Below are 16,481 nucleotides of genomic sequence, written 5' to 3' on the forward strand. Positions count from 1 at the left end.
GACATTTCAAATGATAATAAAACTAAACATGATGTCATGACATGTGAGGGCAAACAATCATGGCAAGATTTAGCATAAATAAATATACCTAGATTACCTATCTAAGTATCCTTAACCACTTGGCTAACTTCAAATTTAATCCTAGATTGCCCCAAAATGCCAAAATCCTAATTTTGACACTTCTTGAACTCTAGATTAATTCATGTCACTTAAAGATCAAATTTATCCTCAAAACTTGGCATGTTTCATTTTTCCTCGAGAGTTCTCTAGATTTTCCCAAATTGTGCCAATTGAGATTAAACATGAAATTTCCAATCTTTAGGCACATTTAACTCTTCAAAGGAGTAAATGATAATTCCATTTCATTTTCAAAAGTTCTCAAAACCTTGAAAATGCTCCTTGAGTGTCAATTTCCTCAAAGTTGGGTTAACTACCCTTCTAATCGGAGTTGACACTCTCTAACCCATCTATGGGGTAGAGAAGATGCTCCTAGGAACCCAATACCTATTTGAGCTCATTGGGTTCACTAAATATTCACTAGGGATAACTTCCCTAGCAACCCTCCTAATGACCCTCTTAGGCTTTGAAGCCTTGGTCATTTGGGACTCATCAAGATCAACTCTAGGGGTTACTCCCCTTGTGACTTTGGTGGTGGTCTTCCTAGCCCTAGGTTTTGTTCCATAATCGAATGGAACATCATGATAGGTGGGCTTGACCACTTGGGACTTAGGTTTGTGACCCATACCTTTCTTGTCCTTGGACTTTTGACCCTTAGGCCCTAGAGTTGACTTCTCTAAATTTTTAAGGGCCTTTTCTAGGGTATCAAGCCTTGACCTCAAGACTTGATTCTCCTTTTCTAATACCTCAAGCTTTGATTTGTCATTCTTTCTTGAGGTGTTCCTAGGCATGTGTCTAGTTGATTTAGGGTTTCTACTTAGGTTTTCCTTAACCTTAGAAGTGTTAATCCTAGGATTAGCATTCCTAGTAGTATCCCTATCTAGGTTGACATGTTTAGCACCTAAGCACATATATTGATTTTTAGTGTTAACATGCTTATCATTATTGACTAATGCAATAAAATTACTAGCATGTATCCTACTAGAATTGCACGAATGAGCCTTAAAAGATACCTTAGGGTTTGCCTTAGCTCCCCCTATCGATGTGCATCCCTTGTCCTTGTGAGGTTTCCTCCCCTTCGGACATTGGCTCCTATAGTGTCCCCTTCGCTTGCATTGGAAGCACACCACGTGCTCCTTGCCTTTGCGTATCGGGCCTCCGGCTTCCTTGACCTTAGGCGCCGGTGGAGTCTTCCTAACTCTCTTTGGACATTTGCTCTTGTAATGTCCATACTCCCTACACTCAAAGCATAATATATGTAATTTGCTCGAAATTAAAGTGTTTGAGTTACCTAGGTTTGTGGATGGAGATGAGCTTTCTTCTTCATCCCTTCCGGAGGTAGAATCTTCTTCTTGCTCCGATCTTGAACAAGAGGAACTCTCCTCTTCTTCCTTGGATGTTGAGTAGCCCTCAACTCCCAATTCGCTCCCTCCATGATGTGAGCTACTTGGCTCACTAGGCTCCTCTTCATGGCTTGAAGTGGAGCTCTCCTCATGGTACTTGGCCAAGTTATCCCATAATTCCTTGGCATTGTTGTAACCTATCTTACACAAGATGTTAGTAGGCAATGAAAATTCAATTATTCTCGTTACCTCTTCGTTGATTTCGGATTTGTGAATTTGTTCTCTTGTCCACTCCTTTTTCTCAAGTGGTTTTCCTTCCTTATCCACCGGAGGAATAAAACCTTCTTGTACACAAAACCAATTCATTATGTTAGTCATAAGAAATTACTTCATCCTTACCTTCCAATACGCGAAGTCACCGCATTCGTAGAAGGGTGGAATGGTGACATCTTCTCCGAGTAGATCCATCCTCTAGCTCGTGCTCCCCGGGTGTTAATCCGATGAAGAGCAAACCTTTGCTCTGATACCACTTGTAGGATCGAAAAGAATTTAGATATCTCCACAATTGCATGATATTGTCCACTTTGGGCCTAAGCCCTCATGGTTTTGCTCTTGGGCTCTCCCCAAAAGGCCTCATGCCAATGGAGATATCTTTTCTCTTATAAACCCATGATCTTTCCCATGTGTTTCCAATATGGGACTATGTTTGCAACCTTGCAACCCCAACAATCCCCCCCTCAAACAAAGGACCATAGGCTTCCCACGTCTGATCCTCGACCCACCAGGTCTTCCTGCCCCTCGGTCTACCCGACCTACTAGGACTTCCTTGCCTAGCCGCAACTAGGACTTCCTGCCCCTCGGTCCACCCGACCTACTAGGACTTTCCTTGCCTAGCCGCAACTAGGACTTCCTGCCTGGTGTCTGGTCCTCTTGATCCGAACATAGGAGCCCCCACTTTCTTTGTTCGAGGTCAATATTGTACTCACATGGTTCAATCAGACCATAGCTCTTGTGCACAGTCGGTGGTTAAACCTTCTGGCAGTCCGGGCTCTGATACCACTTGTTAGGATCTCTTCGTACGGCTAGAGAGGGGGGTGTGAATAGCCGACCCCAATTCCTCGCGTTTCTTTCTACAAACTAGGGTTAGCGCAGCGGAAACTAAATGCAGAAAGAAAACAGGAGAAGAAATCAAACCTCTACGCAAGGATGTAACGAGGTTCGGAGATGAAACTCCTACTCCTCGGCGTGTCCGTAAGGTGGACGAAGCCTATCAATCCGTCGGTGGATGAGTCCCCGGAAAACCGGCTAAATCAAACTCCTTGTGGGTGGAGAAACCTCGCCACAATCACTTGCAACAGCAAGCTAAGAGTACAAGAGAATAGCAAGAACAAAATACAACAGGAATGTAAACACAGTAGCTTGCCTTCTCGTCGACTGGGGTCCCGGATGAAGTAGCAACTTCACGGACAGATGCAACAAGCAACTCAGCAGCAGCTGATCCAGTCGTGGAATGAAGCTCACGCGAAGCTTCGACAAGGAGGAGCTCAACAAAGCTCAAGCACAACAGCACTTCGCAACAGGAAGGAAGAAGAAGTAGTATCGCAGCAGCAGCCCTCGACCCCTTTATACCTGCGAAGAAGACACAGCAGAAACTAGCCGTTGCTACGCAACGGCTAGAACCTGGACCGATCAGGCTTCAGCCTGATCGGTCTGGGGCTTGCCTGATCGGTCGCGGGGACCGATCAGGCCCTGTGCTGATCGGTCCCCAGACCGATCAGAAGGCTTCACAGAGAGTTGCCCAACTCTCTGTGTGGAATCTGATCGGTCCCCGGACCGATCCCAGCGTCCCTGATCGGTCCCCAGACCGATCAGTAAGCCCACAGCCTTCTGTTTGTTATCTGATCGGTCACCAGACCGATCAGATACACAAACGTATCACTGGATCGGTCTGCAGACCGATCCAGAGCTTGGTTTTTGCCCAAACCAAGTCCCAAACCTTCCAAACCAATATCCGGTCAACCTAGACCTATTGGTACTTCATCCCTAGCATCTGGTCACTCCCTTGACCTGCTAGAATTCCTCGCCAAGTGTCCGGTCAATCCCTTTGACCTACTTGGACTTTCCTCAACACCAGATGTCCGATCATCCTTGATCTATCTGGATTTTCCCTTGCCCGGCTTCACTCACCAGGACTTTCCACCTGGCTTCACTCACCAGGATTTTCACACTGCCTAACATCCCAGTTAGGACTTTCTCACTGCCTGGCTTCACTCACCAGGACTTTCCAACTGCCTAACATCCCAGTTAGGACTTTCCCACTGCCTGGCTTCACTCACCAGGACTTTGCCTAACAACCCAGTTAGGACTTTTCCACTGCCTGGTTTCATTCACCAGGACTTTCTACCTGCCTAGCATCCCAGTTAGGTCTTTCCCTCGTGCCAAGCTCCCTTCTTGGACTTCTCCGTGCCAAGTCTCCATACTTGGACTTTTCCAGTGCCAAGTCTCCATACTTGGACTTTTCCCGTGCCAAGTCTCCACACTTGGACTTCTCGCGTGCCAAGCTCCCTGCTTGGACTTTTCCAGTGCCAAGTCTCCATACTTGGACTTTTCGCGTGCCAAGCTCCCTGCTTGGACTTTTCCAGTGCCAAGTCTCCATACTTGGACTTTTCAGGTCAACCAGGTCAACCTTGACCTAGGTTTGCACCAATAATCTCCCAATCATCTATTCTTGTCTCACCTCAAGAATAGAACTCTCTCACGAGTGTCAAACATCAACATGCAACTCAACTAGGTCAACCTTGACCTAAGGTTGCACCGACAATCTCCCCAAGTCAAACATCAAAATACAACTCGAGTCAAGTCACCTCGAGTCGGGTCAACCAGGTCAACCTTGACCTAAGGTTGCACCAACACATATGATACATTGGCGATATGATGATGGGACACTTTCTTTACTGGGATATGATGTCAAATTAATGAGGAGAGTGAAGGATGAAAAAGAATTTATATATCTCCACAATAGTATGATATTATCCATTTTGGGTCTAAACCCTCATGGTTTTACTCTTGGGCTCTATCCAAGAGCAAAATCATGAGGGCTTAAGCCCAAAGTGGATAATATCATACCATTATGAAGATATCTAAATTTTTTCGATCCATCAATTGGTATCACAGCAAGGACGCTCTTCACCGGACTAACCGTAAAAAAAAACACGAGCCAGAGCCATGATCCAAGATCAAACCATGTGGGCAAAACTTTAAACAAAGTAGGGAATGCCCATAGTAGGTTAGTGATATGATGCTTGAGGGGAGGCCCTGAGCAGGTAAAGAGTGATCCGATACTCAAGGGGAGTTCTTGAGCAGGTTAAGAGTGACCCAATACTTGAAGGGGGACCCTGTGGTCCTTTGTTTGAGGGGATTGTTGTTTGTAAGGTTACAAATATAGTCCCACATTGAAAACACATGAGAAAGATCATGAGTTTATAAGGAACAAATATCTCCATTGGTTTGAGGCTTTTTGGGTAGAGCCCAAAAACAAAACTATGAGAACTTAGGTCCAAAGTGAATAATATCATACTCTATCTGAATTCTTTTGGTCCTAACAGAGAGAAACATTATTCCTCCTTTAACATTGTATGCTTACATATCTGTGCAAACACATTTACAAACCACTTCTTCTCATTACTGTTTTCTTCTCCACCTCCCTTGCTATAGACTTGACTTGAGCGTCGAGATGCGAAATAAGACACTTTGACCTCCATTTTAACTCTTTCTCCCTTTCTCGGTCACTCTTGATGATCTAGCTCCCTCTTTCTTTCTCTTCTCGGACTATTCGACTGTGAACTAGAAGAGAGTGCACTGGTTGCTCAGCCATCAACTATCTCAAGTTGGAACATTTGTAATATTATTTCTTATTATAACTTGAACTCTTAGGACATTCACAGCGGTTAGAGCCCATTGAGAGCTCCTTCGTTGCCGCGTCTACGCCTTATCAAAAGTTAAAAACCTCATACATCTTTCCACTATCAAAAAACCTCTCAACAACTCCTTCATGGGTTCCACACTTTTCATTATATATAATTCTCATTTCTCCTCATCTTTTTATAATTAATAAAATAAAATTAATATATATAAAAAATAAAAAAACACGAAGAAGCGGCTTCGTAATCACGGAGCCGCTTCTTCGTGTAAAGGGAAAAACCTCCCTCCACTATGGGAGGGAGGTTTTTCCCTGATGCCACATCACAGAGAGCTCTCAGTGTGGATGATCTTATGTTCTTACTTATTCTCTAAGTATTTTATCATTTTTTTATAATTTAGGTAACACTTATGATTTGATTAATTTTATAAAAATAATTTATAATTCATGTAACACTTATGATCTAATTAATTTTATAAAAACAATTTATTAGTCATCAACATAAATAAAAAAGTATCGATGAATCCTCAATGTTACGAAGAATTGCACGCTCCTCTTGTTTTTTTATTGAATCTTATTATCTAAAAGTATCTATAGTGGAAGTTCCGTGACGTGACTTCAGTGAAAGAGTGGAGGGAGCTCCTTCGTGTAGTTATGAGGAAACAACTCCGTATTCATGGAGTCGCTTTTTCATTATTTTTTAAAATTTTTTATTAAATAATTTTATTTCTGATTTAAAAATAAAATTATTAAAATATTAAAAAATAATTTATAATTTTATTAAAATTTAATTATATATAATTATAGAATAGAAAGTGAGAGAAATATATATAATGAAAAATGTGGAATCTATGAAGGAGTTGTTAAAAAGTTTTTTTGATAATGGAAATGTATGTGGAACTTTTTTACTTTTGACGTGGTGCATATATGACAACGAAAGAACTCATAGAGATGTTCTATGACTATGAATACCCTAAGAGCATCTAGGGTGAAGAGTTTCCACTGTGACGTGGATGCTATGAAGGAGCTCCCTCCCATCATTGATTTCAAAGAAGTGGCTCTTAGAGCCTGAGCCGCTTCTTCATTTTTTTATTAAATATTTTTTTATTTCTATTTAAACAAATAAAAATAATAAAATATTTATAAAAAAAAGTTAGGTAGCATTATTTCGTTGTTAATTTATAAATTTAAATTTTATAAAAAATTCGATTATATATAATTTAAAATATAAAAGAAATAAAATATATATATAATAAAAAAATACTAGATCAATGAATTATTGAGAATTTTTTTTTATAATGGAAAGTTAATTAATTTTTTTTACTTTTAATGTAACATAGATATACAATGAAGGATCTAGATTTTACTGACTATGGATACCTTGAGAGGAACCCTCGCATCGACTCCTATCACAAAATAACCTCGCGCTCTGAGTCCTTTACCATTACATCGTACTCTCGACTTATTAATAATAATAATAATAATAAAGCTGAATAATTGAGTCTCGGATGATCGATTCGGTCTCATAAAAATTTTTCATGGATCATCAGAATAAATCGGGAAACACTCGTAGCGGACAGTCCAAGAACCAGGGCCGGTCCTGACTTTTGAGGGCCCTTGGGCGAAAAGAGAAAAATGACCTCTTAGGAAAAAAATTTACTAACTTACAATTTGAACATAATTTAATAAAAAAACTTGAAAATTAATATATTTCATTTAAAATATGATCAAGTACATACAAAATTTATTTCTCAAAATTTTTCAAAAAATGCAACATCATACAAAATATATTTCCTAAGTTTCTCCAAAAAAAAGTGTAATACCTACAAATAAAAAAAATAAGTATGAAATAAAAAATCTATATCTTCTAGCATTTTGAGAAGTAAAATCATCAATAAGGTTTTCAAAATAAAGTTTTTCTAATATCTCATTTTCGATACATAAAATTGTCAAGACATTTACATTCAAATCATTATCATCATTTTCTCTCAATTCTTCATGCTCATTCGTTGCATGATTATGCTCATCATTTTCTCTCAATTCTACCCCTCATTGATTGCATGATTATTTAATTCTTTTTTATTACTCAATTACTACTCATTTGTTACATGATCATTTAGTTCTTCTTGACTTTCTTCTTACAATTCATCAACTGAATTTTCATTGAAGAGCTAGCTTTAAAAAACTTACGAAGAACACCTTTGTGAGTTTTAATAATTTGTTCCACTCTTTATCTTTTGTTTCTTTTCTAACTCTAAGATTGATATTTTTCTAGAAACATGTTTGTATTACAAATTTCAAATGTAAAAATAAAACACACAAAACTAGCAACAAAGCTAACAATGAAACAAACACAAGCAGTAAAAATAATAGTCAAAGAACAATAAAGGCTGGTTTGTGCTTGAAGCAATCGATAAAACTTATTCTATGATGATTAAAATTGGGATGATTTATTTAAACTCTTTCAAATCCGTAAAAAAAAAATCATAAAATATTGACTCCAATATAATATTAAAAATCAATATTGAATATTGATAATAAGAAAAAATATAGATAAGTAGGTAACTTAGGTTGTAAGTTTATATATTGATGAATGATGATGTTGATGAAACTAAAATTAATAAATTAGAAGAGATTCAAAGGAGAAGAAAGGAGGAAATTAACGTTCAAGATTCATTCTTTACTCTTTAGAGTCTTATGACTTCTATAAATAAATTAATGAAGAAAGAATTGTACCAGAAATAAAATCTTGGAAAGAGAAAAAAAGGATCGTTTACCTTTTTTTTCTTTCTTTCTTATCTTTTTTAGTTTTTTTCTTAAATTTTAATAGAAAATATATATATATATATATATATATATATATATATTGGACCTTTATCAAAACAATTCAACAATATATATATTTTTGGGATTTTATTAAAATAATCCAATCAAATATATTTTATAGGTTTTTATTAAAACAATCTAAGTATATATAATATATATTATATATGCATGTCAAATTAGGGGCCCCTAAAAATCGGAGGCCTTTGGTCATCGCCCCCGGTGACATGCCTCAGGGTCGGCCCTGCCAAGAACTCAGCATCCTTTAGTTGTATGTTCTATTTGAAAGAAAAATTTCTACAAACTATTGAATATCCGAATGATAATCCTTACCGTTGCATCATAATCCCGATGACGACTACACCAGAAAAATATGAAACCTATAGTGATAGTGATGAAGTCTACACTATTATTGAATTAATGCTGCTGCAGCCAAAGTTGTGAATAAAAATGAAGACACGTACAATTTTGATATAAAAATTACAAATGAAAATGAGTGATATCATATTAAATTAATTAAATGCGTGATCTAGTTAATTAAATTATACTAAAATTAAATGATGACGCCTGCCAATTAACCACTTTTGTTTGGCCCCACGTCTATTTTTTTTTTTAACATTTTGAGAGGAAGCGACAAATTAATTAAATCACGTTGTTAATTCTAGTTAGCTTAGCCATTAACCCAACAGTCAAACCGGAGCTCAATAAGACGGGAGGCAGCGAGGGACGGAGAGAGCACCAAAACTTAAACGATCCTTCTCGTTCCACTCTGAAGTAAACAGGCAGCCGCTGTGGCAATGGGGAGGAGCTGGATCGCCGCCGGCAAGTTCCTCTTGCTCGATTACACCGAGCTCGCGGTGTCGTTCTCCTTCTTTTTCTTCTTTGGCTGGTTCGCCCGCCTCTTCAGGCGGGGGCGGCGCGACCGGATGCCACTGAACTGGCCTGTCGTCGGCATGCTCCCCGGTGCGCTCCTCAACCTCCACCGCGTCCACGACTGGGCGGTTAAGCTCCACCGCCGCGTCGGCTACACCTTCTGGTTCCGGGGACCCTGGTTCTTGGGCATGGACTACCTCTGCACCGCCGACCCCGCCAACGTCCACCACATCTTCGGCCTCAACTTCTCCAACTACCCCAAGGGCTCGGAGTTTGCGGAGATCTTCGACATCCTCGGCGACGGCATCTTCAACTCCGACGGCGAGGCTTGGAAGGCGCAGCGCAGCCGCGCGCACGCCGTCGTGTCGAGCCGCCCGTTCCGCGCCTTCGTCGCCGACTCGATCCGGGACAAGGTGGCCGCCGACCTCCTTCCTCTCGCCGCCGGCTTCGCCGAGCGCGGCGCCGTCTTGGACCTGCAGGACTTCTTCCTGCGGCTGACCTTCGACGCGACGTGCACCTTTGTGTTCGGCGTCGACCCGCGCTGCCTCTCCGCCGGGTTCCCGACGGTCCCCTTCGCGCGGGCGATCGACGACGCCATGGGCGCCATCTTCCTCCGCCACGCCGCCCCGCGGGCGTGGTGGAAGCTCATGAAGCGCCTGAACGTCGGGGAAGAGAAGAAGCTCGCCGCCGCTCGCGAGGAAATCGATCGTTTCATCAATCAAACTTTAACGGAAAAAAGGATCGACAAGGGCAGCATGAATCTCGCCGAGAAAGCTGATCTGCTCTCATCGTACATCATCAACAGCAATATTAATGAAGGCGACGGCGGTGACTCCGACGACTGGACGTCGACGAAGTTCCTAAGGGACACGGCGCTCAATTTCATGCTCGCCGGAAGGGACACGACGGGCACGGCGATCACGTGGTTCTTCTGGATGCTGTCGGAGAACCCCGAGGTGGAATCCAAGATTCTCGAGGAACTGAAGGAGTTGCGCCGGAGCTCCGACGACGACGACGACGACGACGACTTGGTCGTGTTCGACGCCGAGGAGGTGGGGAAACTGGTGTACCTGCACGCGGCGCTGTGCGAGACGCTGAGGCTCTATCCGTCCGTGCCGTTCGAGCACAAGTCGGCGCTGCGCGACGACGTGCTGCCCAGCGGCCACAAGGTGGCTGCCGGGACGAAGGTGCTGCATGCATGCTCTAATTAATTAATTAATTAATTAATTAATATAATTAATAATCATTATTCCAAAAATTAAATCAATTCATATATGGATGGTATGATTTGGACAGGTGCTGCTGTCAGCGTATACCCTGGGGAGGCTGGAGGGAGTGTGGGGCGAGGACAGCGCGGAGTTCCGGCCGGAGCGGTGGATCTCGGAGAAGGGGAAGGTGAAGCACGAGCCGACTTACAAGTTCTTATCGTTCAACTCGGGCGCCAGGACGTGCCTGGGGAAGGAGGTGGCGTTCGTGCAGATGAAGACGGTGGCGGCGGCCATGGTGTACAACTTCCAGGTGCAGGTGGTGGAGGGCGCCGCCGCCGGCCAGCCCAAGCTCTCCATCATTCTGCAGATGAAGGGTGGACTGCCGGTGAAGCTCAAGAGGAGGACAATGAATTAATAGAAATCGTCGAATATGGAGGAAGATAAATATATATATAGCTGAAAGTGCATGATCGGAACGCTAATTTATTGATCGTATTTAAGGATTGGCAAGATTGTGGAAGTATAATTACTACTACGTACAATCAAAAAAATGTAATGTGTGTTAATTAATATTTAAGCTTCATGTATGTGTATGGTAATATTGTTTTTAAAATAAAATAATCAAGATATATACATCGAGGACACATATTACGGGTATAATGTAATATATAAGTTAATTTAATATTATAATTATCATTAGGAATTTTAAAATTTATTGTGGGAATTATGAGAAAGTACATAATATTTATATAAAATAATTTGAGAAAATTATTAATAGATTTTAAAATTATTTTTAATGAGAAATGTAAAAAAAATTAAAATAATTTTATTTTGAGTTCATCCCGATTAATTAATAAATAATCTAGATTTTTAATAAAATAAAATAATATATATATATATACGGAATTGCTATGCAGCGGACAAAGCCCTTACGGACCGCTGCGGACATGCTTCCTGATCGGTCACCAGACCGATCAGGGACCTCCTGATCGGTCTGTAGACCGATCAGGGAACCTCCTGATCGGTCTGGTGACCGATCAGGAAGCATGTCCGCAGCAGTCCGTCGACTTTGGTCCGCAGCATATCATTCTGTAATAATTCTCTCTCTCTCTATATATATATAGAGAATTGCTATGCTGCGGACAAAGCCCGTGCGGACCGCTGCGGACATGCTTCCTGATCGGTCACCAGACCGATCAGGAGGTTCCCTGATCGGTCTACAGACCGATCAGGAAGCATGTCCGCAGCGATCCGCAAGGACTTTGTCCGCAGCATAGTAATTCCGTATATATATATACTTCTATTAAACCTTTCAAAACTTTCTTTTATATATCTACTCATTCATTATTCAGATTAAAGTTGTTCGACTGCGACAGTTGACCTTCTCGTGGAGGAGAAAGTGACAGCAATTCCCTAAGCGATGAAAGTGCACAACTTCCTGTTCTGTTGGACATTAATGCGCGCATTAATTGAGAATGACAACAAATTTATTTTAATACATCTATCCCGCCATGCGCCTATGGCCTGTGTACCTGCATGAACCTCCCTCCATATCCGTGGGGCCGGCACTAGGGGGGCCGCTAAGGTAGCGGATCTACCTTTTTTTTTTTTATTGAGAAAATTATGTTTTCAATTACGATAACTTACATTATTTTCAATTTTAATCATGTTTTCAATTACGTAACTTACATTATTTTCAATTTTAATCATGTTATGAGTCAATTTATATTTTTAATCATATAACTTTAATATTTTTCAATTTCAATTATTTTTTGTCTAAAGTTGAAATTTTTCAACGGAAAATGATGAATTGTAAATTGAATTTGAAGATTTTGATTTTTTGTATGACTCGTGTATTTTTTATATTCCAACTATATACTAGATATTTTTTGTTGAAAAATTATAATTTTAGAGTAAAAAGGATTGAAATTAAAAAATATTACAAATTACAGGACTAAAAACATAAATTAACTTATAACAAAATTAAAATTAAAAAAGATATAAATTATAAAATTGAAAATGTCATTTTCTCTGTTTTATTTTAATGATCTCCCTTTCTTTACATGACGTAATGCATACTATTTTTATATAATAATTATGGATTAATTTTTATGAACTGATCATCTAAAATTTATCCTATTATATGCGTATTTATTTTCCTTTATATTTATGGGATCAGTATTAAATGATCGTTAAAATGATAAAACTATCTTTTCTCAATTACTTTTGGAATTTTAAAAGTAATAATTTTTTATTTAGACAGTATCAACCGAATGATTTTCTAAAGACTTTTCAAATTTTTAAAGTTTTTATTTAGACAGTATGAACCCTAAAGATTTCCTAACGTCTGCTCGACTTTTAAAGATGATACTTTTTTATAATTAGGCAGTATCGACCCTACAGATTTTCCAAAGAGTTTTGGAATTTTGAAGGTAATAATTTTTTATTTAGGTATTAGCATGAGATGATGTTTGTCTAAAATGAAACGGTTCATGTACGTAGGTTTATTATCGGATGGTATTCGTAATTTAATAGTAGAGTCAGCTCGGATGATCTACTTGAGCTATGGGCCTTGAGTACTAAGGTTGACGTTGTCATCCTAGATTAGCCTCCTCGTTCCGCCAATGCTTACACCATCATCCAGGGTAGTCTCCTCTTTCTGCTGATATCAACCTAGGCTAGCCTTCTCTTACCCTCATTTTCCTTCCTTCTCAAGTAAATCTCTCTCACCCATATTGGGCGCAGGCTACAACTCAGGTAGCCACAAACGTGGCTCCACCCTTGCCATAATCCTCAATTTTCATATTCGAAAAATATTATTTAGTATCTTTTTGAAAGATCCAAACATCATTTTTACTATTTTGATTTTGGCGGTATTTAAGATAATTTTGATAATTTTTCTTATTATGAGTCAAAATTTGTCTATATAAGTGTCCATTTAATTATTTGAGAGATTATCCTCTATGTTTGATAATTTTTTTTTGATAAAATATAGAAAATGATGGATTTCTCTTTATTTTTTTCGTTTCTCTTCATATCTTCTCCTCAAATCCTCCTTCTCATTAGTCTACTAGATAATCAATATCCTTCCAGGCGTTAGTGGGTATTAGAGCCAACATGTTTCGATTGAGAAAGTCGAACATCATATTTAATTGAAGATCATCGTGGTCACAACAACAGGCTATTAGTACTCCGTGGGAGTTTTGATGTGATCAACCAAGTCAAGTTAGGTCCTGTTATGGTTTGATCCTTGTGTCTAAGTATGCAGGAGCTCAGGAGCACAAAAAGAAGAGAAAAAGCCGCAGCTAGTGAGAAAGACGACACATGAGAGAGTCGACGGGCTCGGTGGGTCCGAGTGACGAGGCGCTATGGAAGAGTGTGATGTGAGACGAGAATGAAGCGCGCAGAAGTTCCAAGGGATGAGAAGGCGGGGAAGAAAGTTGCTCGAGAAGGTCAGAAAATGGGTTTGGGTGAGCCCTATTCCGGATGGCTGAAATCAGCCAAGCGAGAGGAGCTGGAGCCGAAGACCAGGAAAAAAAGTTAACCAGAAGTTGACTTTGGTCCGGGCGTCTGGACTGCTAGGACCCAGGGCGCCTCGGGCTCGCCCCCTGGTCAAGTTGGTTCACCCGGTCCGGGCGACCGGACTTGGTCCAAGTGATCGGACCTGGTTCAGGCACTCGGATCAAAAAGTTTATCACAAAGATACTTGTTGCGATCGGTACGATGTAGATAAAATTTTATCCACATCCAAGCGCTTAAAACCCTTCTAGACACCTTGATCAGGGCTATAAATATAGCCCCGATCCCAGTAGCTAGATATCATCATTTGTAATCAATTTCTTTGTCTGTTCTGCTACTGTGTGAGCTGTCAACACTGTAAGAGGCATCTTCGCTTGAAGAAGACTTTAGTGGGCTTTTTCAACATCTTGGATTAGTAATCTTCTAATTACAAACCAAGTAAATTCTTCTATGCCTCTTCTTTTTTCCTAATTACTTTGCTAATTCTTTTTATACAAGTGTTAGTTTTAATCACGCTATAAGTTGAGAAAGGTTCATTTTGATTCTCAGGTAATTCATCCCTCTCTTGTCGGCCGCAAGGGACCAATGAGTGGTATCAGAGTAAGGTCACTTCAGAAGGACTAACCGTCGATGGAAGCACAAGAGATGGGCGGACCGAGCATATACCTGCCTAAGTTCGAACGGGAGTTCACGATTTGGAAAAGAAAGATGGAGGCATTTTTCAAAATGAACTTTCATTTATTACTAATTTTGAAGTATAGTTTTGTAGCACCAAAGGACAAAGAAGAATATCAATGGACTAAGAAGGAGCAAGCAGACTTCGTAGCCAATGGATGAGCAGAATTTCATTTACTGAGCGTGCTACCTTCGCAAGAAGTCAACAGAATCGGTGCCTACGAATCAGAATCTAAAACGTCTCTCGATGATGATGAAACAATTTTTATGATAAGAAAGTTTAAAAAAATTATTAAAACTAATAAGTTTAATCAAGTGCAGGATAAAAGAATAAAAAGAAAGGTAAGATGCTACCACTGCGATGAAGAAGGGCACGTCAAAGACAACTGCCCAAAGTTGAAGAACAAGGAGAAGAACAAAAAGCCAATCCAGACAAATCATAGAAATCTAAAAGCGATGTGGGATGAAACGTCGTCAGAGATCGAAGCACACGCCGGACCTGCATTGATGGCAAGTCATTAAGGAGAAGCAGACGAAGTGAGCTCTTTCGAGATGAGCATCGATGAAGTGAGCTCTTTTGATTTTGTCAGGAAGTCCAACTAGGGTTAGTAAGGACCAGAGAGTCGGCTGAAGTCCATTCGGGATGTTTGATTCTAGACAACTGGCTGAAGTCAGGATGCACAATTCTAGTAGGAAGACCTGGTGGGTCGAGGAGGCAAGTTAAGTAACTATAACTAGTAAGTGAGGTAAGTAACTGGAGAAGAGTGATCCAGTGAGGACGAGTCCCAGTGGGACTATAGGCATTGGTCCAGCTTAGAGCTATTTTGGAAGTCTAAGCTGAGACCATGACTAGATCCTGGTCTTGGTAAGATAGGAACTAATTAATAATCATTTTATTTTATATTATGCTAACTCTGTTTTACATATTATACTTGGTTGTACTAACCTTGTGATGTAAGAAATCAGATGACTAAAAAAGGGCTCTAGATGCCTGGACACAGTCCAGGTGCCCGAAGGTCCGGGTGCTCGAAGTTGGTCGAAGCGCCTGGAAAGGGGCTGAATAGGCAACTAGTTGAGTTGAGGTGATAGACTATGATAAGCCGACACACATCAACATCTAAGCTTTTGAACCGGTCCGGGTCCCTAGAGATGGATGAAGTTTCAAAGATAGAGCTTCGATGAGGTAGGGATACGTCAGTGGTCTGAGTGCCCAGATCAGGACCAACACCTAGACATGGATAAGTCAACAAAGTCCCAAGATCAGATAGGCCTCATTGGAGGCTTCTGGGGGTGGTCCGGGCACCTAAAAAAGGCCTATAAAAAGGACTTCGACTAGAAGCTTCAGTACATTATTTGCTCTGACTTTTGTACTCATGTGCTGCTCCGAGAAGACTCCTACGACACCGAAAGGCTGCTCCGACAACCAACACACTCATGCAATTATTCTTCCTGTTGTCTGTATCATTAGTTAATTGCTCTTATACTTAAATTTTATAAACTTATTCGAGCTTATAGTGATTACTCAACGAAAGCACTGAATGAGTGTGAGCCTTGTGTTGGGGTTGCAAGGTTGCAAATATAGTCCCACATTAAAAATACATGGGAAAGATCATGAGTTTATAAGAGAAAAGATATCTCCATTGGCATTAGGCCTTTTGGGTAGAGCCTAAGAGCAAAACCATGAGGGCTTAGGCCCAAAGTGGACAATATCATGCAATTGTGGAGATATCTAAATTTCTTACGATCCTACAATTGGTATCAGAGCCCAAACTACCAGAAGGTTTAACCGTCGACTGTGCACAAAGGGGCAGGAAGACCTGGTGGGTCGAGAATCGGACGTGGAAAGCCTGTGGTCTTTTGTTTGAGGGAGGGATTGTTGGGGTTATAAACATAGTCCCACATTGAAAACATATGAGAAAGATCATGAGTTTATAAGAGAAAAGATATCTCTATTGGCATGAGGCCTTTTGGGTAGAGCCTAAGAGCAAAACCATGAGGATTTAG

General features: G+C 40.4%; 1 protein-coding gene across 1 annotated transcript; it reads left to right on the forward strand.

Annotated features, from left to right (window-relative positions):
- Window positions 1-8,906: 8,906 nt before the first annotated feature.
- On the forward strand, window positions 8,907-10,927 carry LOC122045068 (noroxomaritidine synthase-like). Its single transcript, XM_042605123.1, has 2 exons — window positions 8,907-10,262; window positions 10,372-10,927. The coding sequence occupies exons 1-2, from the start codon at window positions 9,000-9,002 to the stop codon at window positions 10,696-10,698; spliced, it is 1,590 nt and encodes a 529-aa protein (XP_042461057.1). The 5' UTR covers window positions 8,907-8,999; the 3' UTR covers window positions 10,699-10,927.
- The last annotated feature ends 5,554 nt before the right edge of the window (window positions 10,928-16,481 follow it).

This window comes from Zingiber officinale, chromosome 2B (assembly GCF_018446385.1).
Source record: "Zingiber officinale cultivar Zhangliang chromosome 2B, Zo_v1.1, whole genome shotgun sequence".
Classification (NCBI taxonomy): domain Eukaryota; kingdom Viridiplantae; phylum Streptophyta; class Magnoliopsida; order Zingiberales; family Zingiberaceae; genus Zingiber; species Zingiber officinale.